Source organism: Coenobita brevimanus, chromosome 31 (genome assembly GCF_032717465.1).
Source record: "Coenobita brevimanus isolate Jiangsu-jjx chromosome 31, ASM3271746v2, whole genome shotgun sequence".
Lineage (NCBI taxonomy): Eukaryota > Metazoa > Arthropoda > Malacostraca > Decapoda > Coenobitidae > Coenobita > Coenobita brevimanus.
Genome location: NC_136984.1, coordinates 31,463,537 through 31,482,065, shown reverse-complemented (window position 1 = coordinate 31,482,065; position 18,529 = coordinate 31,463,537). Strand labels below are relative to the sequence as shown.

Here is an 18,529-nt window from a genome sequence, read left to right as displayed (position 1 = left end):
ACAAGTGGGTTGGTGGAGGGTTAATGCCCCTCCCTGTAAAACAAATAACTCAGAGTCAAATGGCCACCCCTTACAGGATTATGGCGTCTGGCAATAGATAGATAGATAGATCGAGACATCCTTGGCCTCCCCCTTCTCCTCTCCACCTCACTCATACTCTCCTCGTCAGTCTCTCGCTCTCCATCCTCTACACAGCCAGATACATTAAATGTTCCCTACGTATCAAGTGGGTGGGCGGAGGGTTAGTGCCCCTCCCTGTATAACTCAAAATGGCCACCCCTTACGGGATTATGGCGTCTGGCTATATATCAAGGTTGGAATAAAAAAAAAAAAAAATCATGAACTCATAAGGACAATACCACTAAATATCTATCTATCTATTGCCAGACGCCTCAATCCCGTTTGGGGTGGCCACAAACAAATCGCCTCCACGTCGCCCTGTCCCCCGCCATTTCACTGCCCTGCTCCCAACTCACACACCCCTCTCTCATATACCTCTCCACCCCATCCCTCCATCTCATCCTCGGCCTCCCCCTTCCTCCACCTCACTCTCATACACTCTCTTCGTCAGTCTCTCACCCTCCATCCTCTCCACACTAAATCTGCTATCAGTAAACCCTCAATTTAACGTACGGTGCCTCTACGAAATGGACATTGGATTTCAAGGACTTACAAACAACTGCCGTCTACTCTAAGGAACGTCAATTAGGGCTAATTACGCGTGGAGAGAATGGAGAGTGAAAGACTGACTAAGAGGGTGTATGTAGGTGAGGTGGAGGGAGGGAGAGGGAGGGGTAGACCGAGGATGAGGTGGAGGGATGGAGTTGAGGTGGTTTGGACATGTGGAGAGAATGGAGAATGAAAGACTGACTAAGAGGGTGTATGTAGGTGAGGTGGAGGGAGGGAGAGGGAGGGGTAGACCGAGGATGAGGTGGAGGGATGGAATTGAGATGGTTTGGACATGTGGAGAGAATGGAGAATGAAAGACTGACTAAGAGGGTGTATGTAGGTGAGGTGGAGGGAGGGAGAGGGAGGGGTAGACCGAGGATGAGGTGGAGGGATGGAATTGAGGTGGTTTGGACATGTGGAGAGAATGGAGAATGAAAGACTGACTAAGAGAGTGTATGTAGGTGAGGTGGAGGGAGGGAGAGGGAGAGGTAGACCGAGGATGAGGTGGAGGGATGGAGTTGAGAGGTATATGAGGGAGGGGGGGGGTGAGTTGGGGGGAAGGTAGTCAAATGGTGGGTGACAGAGCGACTTGGAGGCGTTTTGTCTGCGGCCACCCTTTGCGGGATTAGGGTGTCGGGCTATAGATAGATAGATAGACGTGTTTTATGAAGTGCAGTGACATGGAAGTGATAAACTGCTAAATGGACAAAATTATGGACCAAGTTTGTGTGAAATGAGTATAGTGTTCATTTTTGGGCCTAAAATAAGCTGCCAAATTGGATGTAATATGGTCTTCATGAAGTGCAATGGCAAGGACGTGAAATTAACTGCTAAATGGCAATATTATGGGCCAGGTTTGTATGAAAAAGGCAATGTTCATTTCTGGTAATAAAATATGCTACTGTACTCATTTTCAAACATTTAAAATACGACTGAGGGAATGCCATTGGATAAAACGACTTTTCGACAACTGGGTCAGGTCCCCCCCAAATAAAAAAATAACTGCAAGGTTTTACTGAACTAATTTGTGTTAATTATTGGATAACCTAAAAAAAAAACAAAAAAAATATTGTTGGCTACAGCACAGCATCTGAAAAACTGGTGAGCTTTTCCACTGAACCTTTTCCTATGTGTGAACTCAGTGGACTACAGGCTGGCTTCCCTCCACTATCCTCCTTACACGGGATAGGGAGTACAACTAATTAAAACTATTCCATCACGGAAAATTCACTATACCAATGAGTCTCCTTGGTTACTATTCAAAATCGTCTCCAACTGCCGTGAGCTGAAAGGGTAAGAAAAAAAATACTTAACTGAAAAGCCTTCGCCCGTTGAATCCAAACCCCCGTCTTGATTTTGAATTCAAACATCAGTCTTGATTTTGAATTCCAACCCCCGTCTTCTTGGTTCACTTGAATTCAAACCCCATCGATCTTGAATTCCAACCCCCGTCTTCTTGGTCGCTTGAATTCAACCCGTCTTCTTGGTCGCTTGAATTCAACCCGTCTTCTTGGTCGCTTGAATTCAACCCGTCTTCTTGGTCGCTTGAATTCAAACCCCCGTCTTCTTGGTCGCTTGAATTCAAACTCCCGTCTTCTTGGTTCACTTGAATTCCAACCCCATCGATCTTGAATTCCAACCCCCGTCTTCTTGGTCCCTTGAATTCAACCCGTCTTCTTGGTCGCTTGAATTCACCATCATCTTGGACACGAATTCAAACTTCGTCGGTTGAAATTAGGCGCTGAAAAAAAAAAAAAAATGAGTTGTCTTAATCATTTGTAGGTTAACCCACGAAATTCCAAATATATGCAAACCCAAAATAAACTCAAATCCGTTCAATTTTATGCTTTCTACTACCACACTATTTTGGAAAGCTATTTGGAAAGCTATTAACTCCAAATTATGCCCTCAATATTAATATTTGGGGAAAAATATCAAATGACAAGACGCGTAACTTCAAAAACTACCAAACTAGGCTTCACTTGCTGCTGGTACCATCGCCATCTTTAAAGCCCATATATAACATTAGATTAACACCACATGGGTTGCTAGTCACGAAAAACTGCAATGGAGAGTATGAAGGACCATGCAACGATCTTATTCTGAGACTGAGGTACGGAAAATAAAAGTATCTATCTATCTATCTGTTGCCAGACGCCTCAATCCCGTTTGGGGTGGCCACAAACAAATCGCCTCCACGTCGCCCTGTTCCCTGCCATTTCACTGCCCTGCTCCCAGCTCACACGCCCCTCTCTCATATAAATAAAAGATACACAGGGAAAATCAGAGTGACGCTTCCATGTGGGACGAAAGACTGAAAAAAGAAACGCCGCTGCCAGGTAAATATTACAGAAAGTCAGGTTTACCGGACTTCCATTAACATCAAACTAAGTCAAAAGTCTAAGAAGTTCCATTGTATGAAAGTTAACTAGAATACAGATTATGAAAGGAATTAGTTGGACGAAAAAGAAAATTATACTTACCGAAAGCGGCACACAACCACCCCCAAGCTCAGCCTAACTCAGACTAAGCCGGCGACCAACTTACAAGGGAGACCTGTACCTCCCTCCACCCCCATCCCCCCCTCCCTCCAAACCCCCCCGTTCCCTCCATTCCTCCCGTCCACCCCCCTCCACTTCGGCCCTTCCACTCCATTATGCAGTTCTGTATTTTTTTGTGTGTATATATTAATTTACATGGATGTGTGTACGGTATGTGTTGATGTACGTGTGTGTGTGTGTGTGTGTGTGTGTGTGTATTATATCCATTTCCCTTCCTTCTGGTACTATAAATACGTACACATTAACGAACAGGCGTGTGCGAATGTATATTAAAGATTATTTAAATTTGAATATCAGTCTAATGGAAGTCGGTAGTTTCCTCCAACCCCCCTCCTTCTCTCCGCCCCCCAGTTTCTTCTCTCCTCCTCCTCCGCCGTCTCTCCGACCGACACTACCTTTCCTCCATCCCCCTTTCTCCTCCCTACCTCCCCTCTTCCTCTTTCTCTCCATCCTCCACCTCTCTTTCCCCCTCCTCCGTCCCTCAACCTCTCCATCCCTCTTTTATTCCTCTTCTCCTCCCTCCCTCCTTTCCTCCACAAAAAGCCAGCAGAAATTCACTTACCCCCCTTCCTCCCTCCCTCCCTCCCTCCACGCCCCCCTTTCCTCCCCCCTCCTCCTCCCCCCACCATCCCTCCACTTCCTAGTACTACTACTACTACTACTATAGTGATAATAATAATAATAATAATAATAATAATTTTAGGTGGGGTGCAATGGGGTGATGGTGGGGGTGATAGGGGTGCAATGGGGTGATGGTGGGGTGATAGGGGTGCAATGGGGTGATGGTGGGGTGATAGAGGTGCAATGGGGTGATGGTGGGGGTGATAGGGGTGCAATGGGGTGATAGGGGTGCAATGGGGTGATGGTGGGGGTGATAGGGGTGCAATGGGGTGATGGTGGGGGTGAATGGGGTGCAATGGGGTGATGGTGGGGTGATAGAGGTGCAATGGGGTGATGGTGGGGTGATAGAGGTGCAATGGGGTGATGGTGGGGTAATAGAGGTGCAATGGGGTGATGGTGGGGGTGAACGGGGTGCAATGGGGTGATGGTGGGGTGATAGAGGTGCAATGGGGTGATGGTGGGGTGATAGAGGTGCAATGGGGTGATGGTGGGGGTGATAGAGGTGCAATGGGGTGATGGTGGGGGTGATAGAGGTGCAATGGGGTGATGGTGGGGGTGAATGGGGTGGTGGGGGTGAATGGGGTGCAATGGGGTGATGGTGGGGTGGTAGAGGTGCAATGGGGTGGTGGTGGGGGTGAATGGGGTGCAATGGGGTGATGGTGGGGTGATAGAGGTGCAATTGGGTGATGGTGGGGGTGGTAGAGGTGCAATGGGGTGATGGTGGGGGTGAATGGGGTGATGGTGGGGGTGAATGGGGTGCAATGGGGTGAATGGGGTGATGGTGGGGTGATAGGGGTGATGGGGTGGTAGAGGTGCAATGGGGTGATGGTGGGGTGATAGGGGTGATGGGGTGGTAGAGGTGCAATGGGGTGATGGTGGGGTGATAGGGGTGATGGGGTGATAGAGGTGCAATGGGGTGATGGTGGGGGTGAAGCTGCAAAAAGGAAGGAATTTTAGGCCAAGTCAAGGTGAAAGGAGTATAGATTTACAGTAACGGTTTGTAATTGGGAAATAGTCAAGAGACACACATACGCTATCTATTAATATCTCTGTACACTTATCTATCTATCTATCTATTGCCAGACGCCATAATCCTGTAAGGGGTGGCCATTTGACTTTGAGTTATTTGTTTTACGGGGAGGGGCACTAACCCTCCACCAACCCACTTGTTGACACGTAGGGAGTACGTATGGTTTGGTTATATGGTTACCACCCAGCGTTGTAAATGGTTTCTTGGCTTACAGGAAACCATTTGGCTTGTCACTCAATGTAAAGCCACCTGTAAAGGAAAGAAAAGCAATAAGAAGTGACAGGAAAGATGGGAGAAATAGGAAGAGAGGAGGACAGAACATAAGAACATAAGAAGAGAGGATAACTGCAGTAGGCCGGTTGGCCCATGCTAGGCAGCTCCTAGAAGAGTAACTGAACTACTAGAATGAGATAAGGATAGCAAAGAAGAAGGCTCTCCCCCGCCCTCCAAACCCTCCAGCCGAAGCCGGCAGGAAAAAGTCAGAAAGAACACCACGCCGTATAGAAAAACTGGCGTGGACATTTTACAGGAAAGTGTGAAAGGAGAATAGAGACTATCATAGTGTAACCTGAAAAGAAAAAATTTTTGAATTAGTATTGGTTATAAGATTTTCTTTATTCTATATCCACCCCTTATTTGTCATATGCTTATCTAGCCTATGCTTGAAACTCTCAATGGAAGAGGCAGCAACTACTTTACTAGGTAGCTTATTCCATTCGTCTACTACTCTATTACCAAACCAATTTCTACCGATTTCCTTACTGAAACGGAATTTTTCTAGTTTGAAACCATTATTTCTAGTTCTATCCTGTATGCTCACTTTAAGTACCTTGCTAATATCTCCCTTATTTATACCCTTCATCCACTTAAACACCTCAATTAATTAAGTCTCCCCTTACTCTACGCCTCTCTAGTGAATGCAGACTTAGTCTTTTCAGTCTGTCTTCATATGACAGGTTCCGGACGTCATGTATCATTTTAGTCATTCTTCTCTGTACATTTTCTAACGAATTAATATCCATTCTATAGTAAGGACACCAGAATTGTACTGCGTAGTCTAAATGTGGCCTTACTAATGCTAGATAAAGTTTTAGTATTACTTTAGATGATCTATTGCTCACGCTTCTCGAAATAAATCCTAGGACCCTATTTGCTTTATTTCTCGCATTAATGCACTGTTGCCTTGGTTTAAGGTCGTTACTAATCATAACTCCTAGATCTCTCTCGCATTCCGATTTGCTAATTTCTTTGTTATCTAAGCAGTATTTAGTGTCTCCAATGGTCTTGCCTACGTTAAGTACTTTACATTTTTCAACGTTAAATTCCATTTGCCAAGTTTTAGACCATTTGGACAATGTATCGAGGTCTTTTTGTAAGTTATGGCAGTCGTCAGTCGAGTTAATGATACGCCCTATTTTTGTATCGTTGGAAAATTTGCTGATGCTGCTATTGACTCCTAAGTCTAGATCATTTATATATATGATAAATAATAAGGGACCGAGTACTGAACCCTGTGGTACACCGCTAGTTACTAATCCCCAGTCCGACTTAGGTCCATTTATTAATACTCTCTGCTTTCGTCCTTTCAGCCAGGATTCTATCCATTTTAAGATATCGCCGTCTATACCGTGTGCTCGAACCTTTCTAACTAACCTTTCGTGTGGGACCCTATCAAAAGCTTTACTAAAGTCCAGATAAATAACATCGTAAGCTTTATCTCTCTAGGGCACAGAAAAAGAATGATAAAGGCTAAGGAAGAAGTAGGCAGCACTACATCAAGTGAGTGGATGATGGTGAGAAACAGGAAGAGAGGAGGGCAGGCACATAAAAAGAATAATAAAGGCTAAGGAAGAAGTAGGCAGCACTACATCAAGTGAGTGGATGATGGTGAGAAACAGGAAGAGAGGAGGGCAGGCACAGAAAAAGAATGATAAAGGCTAAGGAAGAAGTAGGCAGCACTACATCAAGTGAGTGGATGATGGTGAGAAACAGGAAGAGAGGAGGGCAGGCACAGAAAAAGAATGATAAAGGCTAAAATGCCCGCCGTGCCCGCCGCAGGACCTCCCACCTCACCACCCCCCACACCACCACCGAGCTGCCACCCCACCACCACCCCAGGAGGACACACCGGTGAGGTTAGTGACACCGGGCAAGAGGGTCATCGGGGCATCACGGCCCTGAGCCCCTATTCCCCGCAAGTGCCCCAACCCCAGGTGATCAGGGGAACGGAACTACTGTGCGGGCGGAGCAGTGATCGTCAGAATAGGGGTGGGACTGAAGCTAAATAAGTCCCAGGTAACACCGTATTGACGGTCTTGTTACACCCTCTAGGGCAGGAGACCCAAGGGCAGGAGGCCCAAGGCTACGGGCCTAAATAAAAGTAAAAAGAGATTGACAGACCTAGGCTACGGCCTAACAGAGTGTGCAAAGAGGAAGGCGACCCCAGGCTCCGGCCTTAACACACCAGGGAGAGAGAGTTGCCCTCGTTCATCCCTCTCCTGCTGTTCTTCGGCTACGGCCAGAATACGGTCCAGGGTAAAGAGCCCCTGCTACCGCACGTGTAGCGCTACCCTATTACGGAAGCGGCGTCCCGGGGTCGGTACCCAGCCGCAACGGACAGGCGAACCAGTTCGCCCGTTAGTCGTCTTCCGTACGGGCAGACACTCGGCTCCGGCCGGGGCACGTACCAGGGTAGAGAATTCCCTGCAGGTAGGATCAGTCCGTATTGGAGAGAGTGTGGCCTCTGTGCCCCTCCTTCCGGCTTGTCTCCTACTACGGGAGGAACACCACGCCGTCGGTACCTTGCCACGGCGAAAGGGCGACACCGATCACCCTATAGGTGTACCCCGTACGCCGGGCAAGGTCACGGCCACAGGCAAGGTGTGCATTAGGGGAAGGAGATCCCCGGCTCAGGCCTATAGACACACTCGAGAGACCACGGGCAGCGTGAGTCCTCCTCTAGCCTCTTTCCCTTCGGGGAGCCCTTCGTCGCCATCCGGGAATATAGTCCCGGATGAGACATTAGAGTGGTGGCAAGGCCCGATGGCGGACCTACCGCCCACACCCGGGAGTTCCTTGTCCCTGCCGGAGTCCCGTAGGAGACGCTGCCGCAGTCCAGTCCTGACGGCGCTTCTCCCTCTTGGTACCCGCAGTCCCAGGATGCCCAGGCTCGACTCCACAACCCACGACGAAGGCGATCCAGGCTCCCTCACTCCCCGGAGTCGGAGGAAACAGGCCCGACTGCTCCGGTTGTTCGGCCCCAGTCCTGAGGGCCACCTATCAGGTCGAGGCCCCCAGACCACAGGGCCTCCCTGCACCCCACCGGCGCGGCCCTAATATGAGGGCTGCCTCTCAGGTCGAGGCCCCCAGACGGGGGAGCCTCCCTGTATCCTAAGTGCAACAGTGATATTACTAAACCCAGGAAACAAGGGGAAACAGTGACAGTGACCAGGAGAACAGTGACAGTGCCTACACAGTAGAATATATTAAACAGTGGCCCACTAGAAACTAGTGCCATCGGGGCAGGAAGTGTATTTTGTCAATTGATTTAGTCCCTCCCCACATCAAGGAACCAGGGAGTTTTCTGTGAGTCTAGAGGTAGGAGCGCGGGCGAGTTGAAAGATAAGTGTACGTGTCCCCGTGACCAGGTGACAGTGTCGAGTGTCGCTATCCGCACCCTACCTCTATTATAGTAATATCCTTGAACCAGACTCTCAGTCTCGGTATTCTTACAGTGAACAACCCCATTTATATATTACCCCCCAGTGACATAAGAATCCCATTCAAGAACATAAAGTGAACAACCCCATTTATATATTACCTCCAAGTGACATGAGAACTCTATTAAAGAATACCCGCGATCTCCCTGTGTAATAGTGATAATGCATATGATCATTCTGTGAAGCCAAGTGTTAATTCTGTATCTCTGTGTCTCTGTATCCTAAATATCATTCTATGTGTATTGTTACGAGTAGGATCTAGGTAATAGATGTGTTAAGGTATACTGCCTGGTTTTTATGTCCTGTTCCTTTGTTAGTGCTTTACTTCCGGTCTAGAAAGAGGACCCCGCTTCAGTAGCTAGTGTTTATACGACGAGAAGTCGCCTTAAAAACACAGCATTACAAAGGCTAAGGAAGAAGTAGGCAGCACTACATCAAGTGAGTGGATGATGGTGAGAAATAGGAAGAGAGGAGGACAGACACAGAAAAAGAATGATAAAGGCTAAGGAAGAAGTAGGCAGCACTACATCAAGTGAGTGGATGATGGTGAGAAATAGGAAGAGAGGAGGACAGACACAGAAAAAGAATGATAAAGGCTAAGGAAGAAGTAGGCAGCACTACATCAAGTGAGTGGATGATGGTGAGAAATAGGAAGAGAGGAGGACAGGCACAGAAAAAGAACGATAAAGGCTAAGGAAGAAGTAGGCAGCACTACATCAAGTGAGTGGATGATGGTGAGAAATAGCAAGAGAGGAGGGCAGGCACAAAAAAAGAATGATAAAGGCTAAGGAAGAAGTAGGCAGCACTACATCAAGTGAGTGGATGATGGTGAGAAATAGGAAGCGAGGAGGGCAGGCACAGAAAAGAATGATAAAGGCTAAGGAAGAAGTAGGCAGCACTACATCAAGTGAGTGGATGATGGTGAGAAATAGGAAGAGTGGAGGACAGACACAAAGAATGATAAAGGTGAAAGAAGAAGTAGGCAGCACTACATCAAGTGAGTGGATGATGGTGAGAAATAGGAAGAGAGGAGGACAGACACAGAAAAAGAATGATAAAGGCTAAGGAAGAAGTAGGCAGCACTACATCAAGTGAGTGGATGGAATAAATAATACACCATTAAAAATAAAATTGTTTAATTCTTGATATAAAATAACCGGAAATTAATACAAAGCTGCTTAATACATATCCTTGGTCCATGATGAGAGAGAGAGAGAGAGAGAGAGAGAGAGGCTTCCTTTCAAACTCACTACTTCTGGCACCTTCTCTACAATAATTGAGAGAGAGAGAGAGAGAGAGAGAGAGAGAGAGAATCACTACTTCTGGCACCTTCTCTCTCTCTCAAAAAAAAAAAAAAAAAAGAGAGAGAGAGACTTAGGTAGACAGACAGACAGACAGAAAAGTGACAAGTCGAGGTGAAACAGTATTCAAACTTTTGTCCCAAACTGTAAAGGGAGGGCAGGAGGTGTAACAGGATAAATTGAAAGAAGGAAGGTGTTAAGGCATGAATTAAAACATAAATAATATCAACTCTGTGTCTCAAATTTGGAAAAAATCAAAACCGCGTATCCTTCTACAACTACAATTGGCAACCCATGTGTGTTACACAGCTGACGTGCACAACTGTACCTCAGTGTAATTCTTGTGTACTTCATGGCACTGTTTTTCAGCAAAGATTTCAAAATTACAAGGGATGGTTCTCATGAATTTCTCTTCTACTTGCAGGCTTTCCTAACACCAGGCATGAGTCCAAGTACATGTGCCAGTACTTGTGTACATGTACAAGTACTGAACTACAACTACAACTACACAAGATAACTCCAAGTACTTGACAATGTACTCAAGTACAAGTACACATCAACAGATGATCTATTATTTTTACGGATGTGTTTATATCAAAGTCAGCTGCCAATATCTAATGGCGATGCCGTGCACCTCAGCCCACACCGCCTCACACAGGCTAATGTACCTTGTACAATTATTACTGGACTGGACTTCAAAAGTACTTCAAAGTACTGGATTTTTCCAAGTACATTTGACCCAAGTACAAGTACACTGATTTTAAAAATCTTCAGTACAAGTACTCAAAATTTTGTACTTAAGTCAAAGTACAAGAACTTGTGCTTGGACCCAAGCCGGCCTAATAACTAAAATAATCCACTAACAGGAAGGAGTTAAGGTCATTATAGATTTCAACAATACAACTGTGTGTGTGTGTGTGTGTGTGTGTGTGTACTTAAAGATCCTTCTGCTCTCAGTTGGATCGCAGAAGGCAATTTGATCCTCACTAACAATGTAATTTGGTATCATGTTCCTAAGTCACTAACAGGAAGGCGTTAAGGTAGTTACAGGTTCCGATGGTACACAAGGAAGTCTGGTTTCTTCGTGTACCTCTCGGCAAAGATCATTCCACTCTCGGTAGGATCAGAGAAGGCAATTTGATCGAAAGTAAAGATGTAATTTGGTATAAGTCACTAACAGGAAGGCGTTAGGGTGTTTACAGGTTCCGACGGTACACGAGGAAGTTCGGTTTCTTTGTGTACCTCTCGGCAAAGACCATTCCACTCTCCGTTGGATCAGAGAAGGCAATTTGGTCCACAGTAAGGATGTAATTCGGAATCATGTTTTCTCTCATGCAGTCCACCAGCAGGGAGGCTACGCGCTTCCCCCTCTCAGACTTCAGCACCCAGATTCGACTCACACCGGCCCAGACCTTCGATGGGGCCTCGGAGCAGCAAAGGAGGCGGCTGTGCATCTGTGGGACAACTCTATAGGCCTCGGTGATTCTCTCGGCGATCAGAACCCCAACGATTCGATTGTGCAAGACCTTCATAAAGACTCTGGTGTTGGCTCGGGTCAGGTGCGTGGCCTCAGAAAAGCCCAGTTCGTTGTCTATCACCTGCCGGACGTCCTCCACCTTACGCCAGCAGTGGTCTGGGTCATCCCGGGTCACCATCAGGATGCGGCCGCCCTCGATGTCAACATTGCGCACCAGGGTCTCCCTCTTCCAGCCCTGGGGGAGTGTCATGGTGAGACAGTGTGGTGATGATGGTGAGACAGTGTGGTAATGATGGTGAGACAGTGTGGTAATGATGAGGAGATAGTGTGGTGATGTAGTCAGCTAGCACATCTCTCTCTCTCTTTCTCTCTCTCCCTCCCCCCTCCCTCTCTCTCAATGACCTGCCTGTGAGCTCTGAACTACTCAGTACATAAGCTACACACACTGCCAGGCTTAGGCTTTATGGAAATGGTTGCAGTGACACATGCTTCTGAAATCAGTCACATAAACTGGTGCTACTGTTGTCAGCCACCTAATTCTATCCTAATGTGACCTGACTACCAGAATGAAGCACTCCAGTGACACAGAACAAGCTTCCTCATGCTGATGTTCCTGAATCTCTCCGTCAAATCCACGATGAATTACTAACTCAATACAAAAGCAACATGGTGTGGAAAAAAATAAAACACCACGACAATTTGCTTAGCCCTTTTTTTTCCATCCTCACTCATCATTCATCATTCAGTTTTGAAGGCTCCATCATGCTTTAATGTGTTGGCCTTGGTTACCTGATGGCGGCTCTCCATGCTGCTCGATCTCTGGCAGCTCCCCTATTCACCCTTACCTGCACCCACATACATGGCCATAACCACCCTAACCAGCCACTCCTCCAAGCCAAGCTTTCTCATTGCCCACTTCACCACCTCTCTAGGGACTCTGTCAAAGGCCTTTTCCAAATCAACAAAAACAAAATACAGATCCCTTCTCCTACCAATATATTTTTCCTGAAGCTGTCGAACAATGAATATGGCATCAGTGGTCCCCCTACCTGGCATAAACCCAAACTGCATCTCATCAATATTCCCCTTTCTCTAAGCATACCTTCTAAAACTCTCTCCATTACCTTCATTATCTGATCTAAAAGCTTTATACCTCTATAATTTCCTCTTCTGACATATTAAGAACAGTAGTTGTAAACCTAATCTGACTGCAATGGGCAAATCATTACTTAGCAGTAATGACAATATTTGAGTGAAGCAGCAAGCCTTCTTTGATGAAATTACCAGGCAATTTTGCAAGATACAACTGCCAAATATACTGGATAATATATAACATAAATAATGCCTATGCAACACAGTGCTGGTATTAGTACAATGTTCTATCTCTCTATCTATCGCCAGACGCCATAATCCCGTAAGGGGTGGCCATTTGACTTTGAGTTATTTGTTTTACGGGGAGGGGCACTAACCCTCCACCAACCCACTTGTTGACACGTAGGGAGCACGTATGGTTTGGTTATATGGTTACCACCCAGCGTTGTAAATGGTTTCTTGGCTTACAGGAAACCATTTGACTTGTCACTCAATGTAAAGCCACCTGTAAAGGAAAGAAAAACAATAAGAAGTGACAGGAAAGATGAGAGAAATAGGAAGAGAGGAGGGCAGGCACAGAAAAAGAATGATAAAGGCTAAGGAAGAAGTAGGCAGCACTACATCAAGTGAGTGGATGATGGTGAGAAATAGGAAGAGAGGAGGACAGGCACAGAAAAAGAATGATAAAGGCTAAGGAAGAAGTAGGCAGCACTACATCAAGTGAGTGGATGATGGTGAGAAACAGGAAGAGAGGAGGACAGACCCAGAAAAAGAATGATACAGGCTAAGGATGAAGTAGGCAGCACTACATCAAGTGAGTGGATGATGGTCGCCACCACCTACCACCAGTACAAAGTTCCTACTATGAATTATGAGGTAAGTCTGCTTTGGTAAATTTAGTGTGGATGTTCTGCTGGGTTTGGTTGAGTCAATCAGGATAAATTAGCTTAGGTTAGGGTGGGTCTGTGGCTGGGCTGGGAACTTGGGGAACTTGACCTAATTAGATACCATTTTGTTTTTTTCCTGACCTGATATTTTTACTGTAATGACTGTGGGACATTAACCTGAAACACAGCTTTACATGGCTGTGTATTGTGATGGTTTTATGTGCATGGTATTTGGTGTAGAACATACTATACTGTACTTGAAACAGTCTTACTTGGTGGTATATACATATCATCATCATCATCATCATCATCGGGACCTCCTTTCCCACCCAAGGGCAGGGTGAGGAGTAGCAATGTCCAGACAGCACAAACCTGCCCAATCCAATAAGGCCACACTTCCATTCACTCATCATTCAAGCCCCCGGAATCCTGCCTTTACCAGATTCGCCAAAAAAACTTTCACCACATTCTGCAGCTTCACACGAACATATCAGGTTGAGTCAATCAGAATATATATACAGGTGGTTTGGCCATGTGGAGAGGATGGAGGGTGAAAGACTGACAAAGAGAGTGTATGTGAGTGAGGGGGGAAGAGGGAGGGGGAGGCCGAGGATGAGATGGAAGGATGGGGTGGAGAGGTATATGAGAGAGGGGGGTGTGAGTTGGGAGCAGGGCAGTGAAATGGCAGGGGACAGGGAGACTTGGAGGCGATTTGTTTGTGGCCACCCCAAACGGGATTGAGGCGTCTGGCAATCGATAGATATATATTCTATCAAGTTGCGGGTCATCATATAATTCAAGTGTTTTTTTTCTTTCCCTGCAGGTGTGCTGGTGCCACTGTTGTTGTTCAGCCAGAGTTCTTTCCCTCCAAACTTCAACCCACAGCTGTTCAAGTCTTACTGTTACAGATGTTTTATGAACGGAGGACACCTGTAATCTGGTGTATGGATTACTTTTTTTTACTCATTTTTTAAGCAACGTTGGGTCTGGTTAGTACTTGGATGGGTGACCGCCTGGGAACACCAGATGCTGTTGGCATAACGTTCTCCCTACGTGCCAAGTGGGGTTGGTGGAGGATTAGTGCCCCTCCCTGTAAAACAGTTAACTCTGAGCCCTTGGCCACCCCGTTTGGGATACATGGCGTCTGGCAATGAATGAAAATGAATGTTCTTCCTTCCTCCATTCTGTTATTTATAAAAACAAGAAAAAAAGTGGGTAGGTTGTACCGCTACTCTTGTGCAGATTTACGAGTACTCTTAACTCAGCTGCAACTGTTATAACATCCTAGTCTTGTGTGATACCTTACCTCTTACCACTCTGCACCTTCCCTTAGTGGAATTAGTACCTGTTTCCAGCTCTTAGCAGGCTTAGAAGGTTTTATGCACACTGCCTCTGCAATCCTGACTCCTATATAACTTACCATAAACCTGAGTGAACTGAGGAAGCATTCGTGGTGGCTTGTGTAGAGACAGACAGACAGAGACAGAGAGGGCCACACACTCACTCACCCACCAATCAAGCCCCTGGAATCCTGACTCATCATAAGCTTCAGTGAATTGAGGAATTATTCATGAAGAAAGACACACACACACACCACAGCGAGTGAGAGAGAAAAGGGCCACACACTCACTCACCCACCAATCAAGCCCCTGGAATCCTGACTCACCATAAACTTGAGTTAATTGAGGAAGCGTTCGTGGTGGCTTGTGTAGAGACAGACAGAGAGAGAGAGGGCCACACACTCACTCACCCACCAATCAAGCCCATGGAATCCTGACTCACCATAAGCTTCAGTGAATTGAGGAATTGTTCATGGAGAGAGACACACACACACACACACAAACCAGAACGAGTGAGAAAGAAAAGGGCCACACACTCATTCACTCACCAATTAAGCCCCTGGAATCCTGACTCACCATAAACTTAAGTGAACTGAGGAAGCGTTCGTGGTGGCGTCTGTGAAGAGAGAGAGAGAGAGAAGGGGGGGAGGGACACACACACACACACACACACACACACACACACACACACCACAGAGAGAGAGAGAGAGAGAGAGAAAGAGAAACACACACACACACACACAAACCAGGGAAAGAGAAAAAAAATAAAAGGGCCACACACTCATTCACTCACCAATCAAGCCCCTGGAATCCTGACTCACCATAAACTTGAGTGAACTGAGGAAGCGTTCGTGGTGGCGTCGGTGGGAGGCTTCATCGGCCAGGCTGGCCACTTCGTAAACAACGCCACACTCACCACACTGGTCAACCCCAAACCTCCTCTGGCCAGCGTCAATCATCATCTGTGACGCATCCTCCCCCTTGCTGTGGAATCTGAAATAAAAATCATCGTTATTATTATCATTATTATTATTATTATTATTATCATCATCATCATCATCTGTGACGCATCCTCCCCCTTGCTGTGGAATCTGAAATAAATATCATCATTATTATTATCATTATTATTATCATCATCATCACTGTCATCATCATCATCATCATCTGTGACGCATCCTCCCCCTTGCTGTGGAATCTGAAAAAAAATCATCGTTATTATCATCATTATCATCATTGACGTCATCATCATCATCATCACTACCACCATCATCATCATCATCACCACCACCATCATCATTATCACTGTCATCATTGTTGTCATCATCATCATTGTCATCATTTTCATTACTGTCATCATCATCATCATCTGTAAAGCATCCTCCCCCTTACTGTGGAATCTGCAATAAAAGTCACTGTTATCATGAATGTAGGGAAGAGTAAAGTGATGGTCTTTGAGAGAGGTGAAGTCAGTGAATGTACAGCGAGGTTGGATGGTGAGGAATTGGAAATTGTGAGTACGTTTAAGTACTTGGGTAGTGTGATGAGTAAGGATGGAGGTTTGGAGGGTGAAGTGCTTGAAAGGGTACAGCAGGGAAGAAAGGTTGCTGGTTCTTTGAAAGCAGTGATAAGAAACAGGGAAGTGAGCATGGAAGTGAAAAAGTTACTACATGACAGTATTGTGATACCAACTCTAACGTATGGAAGTGAAGCTTGGACGTTGTTGGAAGGACACAAGTCAAGAGTGAGAGCAGTGGAAATGAGTTATTTAAGAGGAGCCTGTGGAGTCACGTGGAGAGATAGGCTGACAAATGAGGATATAAAGGAGCGTTGTGGTGTGGATGTGGATGTGATAGGAAGCGTTAGGAGGAACACACTGAGGTGGTTTGGCCATGTGGAGAGGATGGAGAGTGAGAGACTAACTAGGAGAGTGTATGTGAGTGAGATGCAGGCAAAGGATGAGATGGAGGGATGGAGTGGAGAGGTATATGAGAGAGGGGGGTGTAAGCTGAGGGCAGGGCAGTAAAATGGCAGGGGACAGGGTGACATGAAGGTGATTTGTTTGTGGTCACCCCTTATGGGATTAAGGCATCTGGCAATAGATAGACAAATAGACATTATGACAGTGGCAGGGTTAACATTCAGCTCTCCATGCTGCTTGATCTCTGTCAGCCTCCCTAGTCAGTCCCTTATCTCTGAGGTCACACTCTATAACCTTGTCCCAGGCACTTTTTCATTCTGCCCCTTCCATGCCCAAACTATCTCAGTCTACCCCTCCTCATCACAACACCAATACACTCCAGTCCCATCCTTCCTCCCAAACTATCTCAGTCTACCCCTCCTCATCACAACACCAATACACTCCAGTCCCATCCTTCCTCCCAAACCATCTCAGTCTACCCCTCCTCATCACAACACCAATACACTCCAGTCCCATCCTTCCTCCCAAACCATCTCAGTCTAACCCTCCTCATCACAACACCAATACACTCCAGTCCCATACTTCCTCCCAAATCATCTCAGTCTACCCCTCCTCATCACAACACCAATACACTCCAGTCCCATCCTTCCTCCCAAACCATCTCAGTCTAACCCTCCTCATCACAACACCAATACACTCCAGTCCCATCCTTCCTCCCAAATCATCTCAGTCTACCCCTCCTCATCACAACACCAATACACTCCAGTCCCATCCTTCCTCCCAAACCATCTCAATCTACCCCTCCTCATCACAACACCAATACACTCCAGTCCCATCCTTCCTCCCAAACCATCTCAGTCTACCCCTCCTCATCACAACACCAATACACTCCAGTCCCATTCTTCCTCCCAAACCATCTCAGTCTACCCCTCCTCATCACAACACCAATACACTCCAGTCCCATCCTTCCTCCCAAACCATCTCAGTCTACCCCTCCTCATCACAACACCAATACACTCCAGTCCCATCCTTCCTCCCAAACCATCTCAGTCTACCCCTCCTCATCACAACACCAATACACTCCAGTCACATCCTTCCTCTCAACTCTTCCATCATAAACCCAGCCCCCCCAGGCCTCACATTCAGGGATGCACTACACATCCACCCACTCCTTGTCAATTCTGTACATTTCCACACACAAACTCATAAAATAACCTATTAGACAAATGCATAAGCGAGAGCGGGGTGTAAGCTTGGGGGAGGGCAGTGAAATGGTGGGGGGTAACATGGAGGTGATTTGTTTGTGGCCACCCCTTATGGGATTAAGATGTCTAGCAATAGATAGACAGACAAATGTATATAAAACAGCAGTATGTGAGCTGGGAGGGGGGCTGTGAAATGGCGGGGGACAGGGCGACATGGAGGCACTTTGTTTGTGGCCACCCCTTATGGGATTAAGGTGTCTGGCAATAGACAGACAGATACACAGACAAGCGTAAATAAAACAGCAGTGTGTGAGCTGGGAGGGGGGGGGGCAGTGAAATGGCGGGGGACAGGGCGACGCGGAGGTGATTTGTTTGTGGCCACCCCTTACGGGATTAAGGCGTCTGGCAATAGACAGATAGATAGATAGACAAACGTAAATAAAACAGCAGTGTGTGAGCTGGGAGGGGGGGGGGGCAGTGAAATGGCAGGGGACAGGGTGACATGGAGGTGATTTGTCTGTGGCCACCCCTTATGGTATTAAGGCGTCTGCCAATAGATAGATAGACAGACAGACAAACGTAAATAAAAGCATCTTACCTCGCTGAATTCTTGCCTGGGACAGAGGATGAGGTCTGGTCGGACAGCCTCCTCTTGGGGTCAAAGATCGGGAACATCTTCACTGCCTTGGAACTGTCTTTCGGTGTGGCG

At 46.6% G+C, this 18,529-nt stretch overlaps 1 protein-coding gene across 1 annotated transcript in view; it reads right to left on the bottom strand.

The window, feature by feature from the left end:
• Positions 1-10,909: 10,909 nt before the first annotated feature.
• eco (Establishment of cohesion) overlaps positions 10,910-18,529 on the bottom strand; it is a 29,618-nt gene continuing 21,998 nt past the window's right edge. Inside the window, exons 8-10 of the mRNA XM_080269151.1 lie at positions 18,419-18,529; positions 15,519-15,690; positions 10,910-11,613 (exon numbers count right to left, since the gene is read on the bottom strand). The exon at positions 18,419-18,529 is cut by the window's right edge and continues 611 nt beyond it. Coding sequence (XP_080125277.1) covers positions 11,098-11,613; positions 15,519-15,690; positions 18,419-18,529 — 799 coding nt within the window. The 3' untranslated portion in view covers positions 10,910-11,097. The remainder of the gene's footprint in view (positions 11,614-15,518; positions 15,691-18,418) is intronic.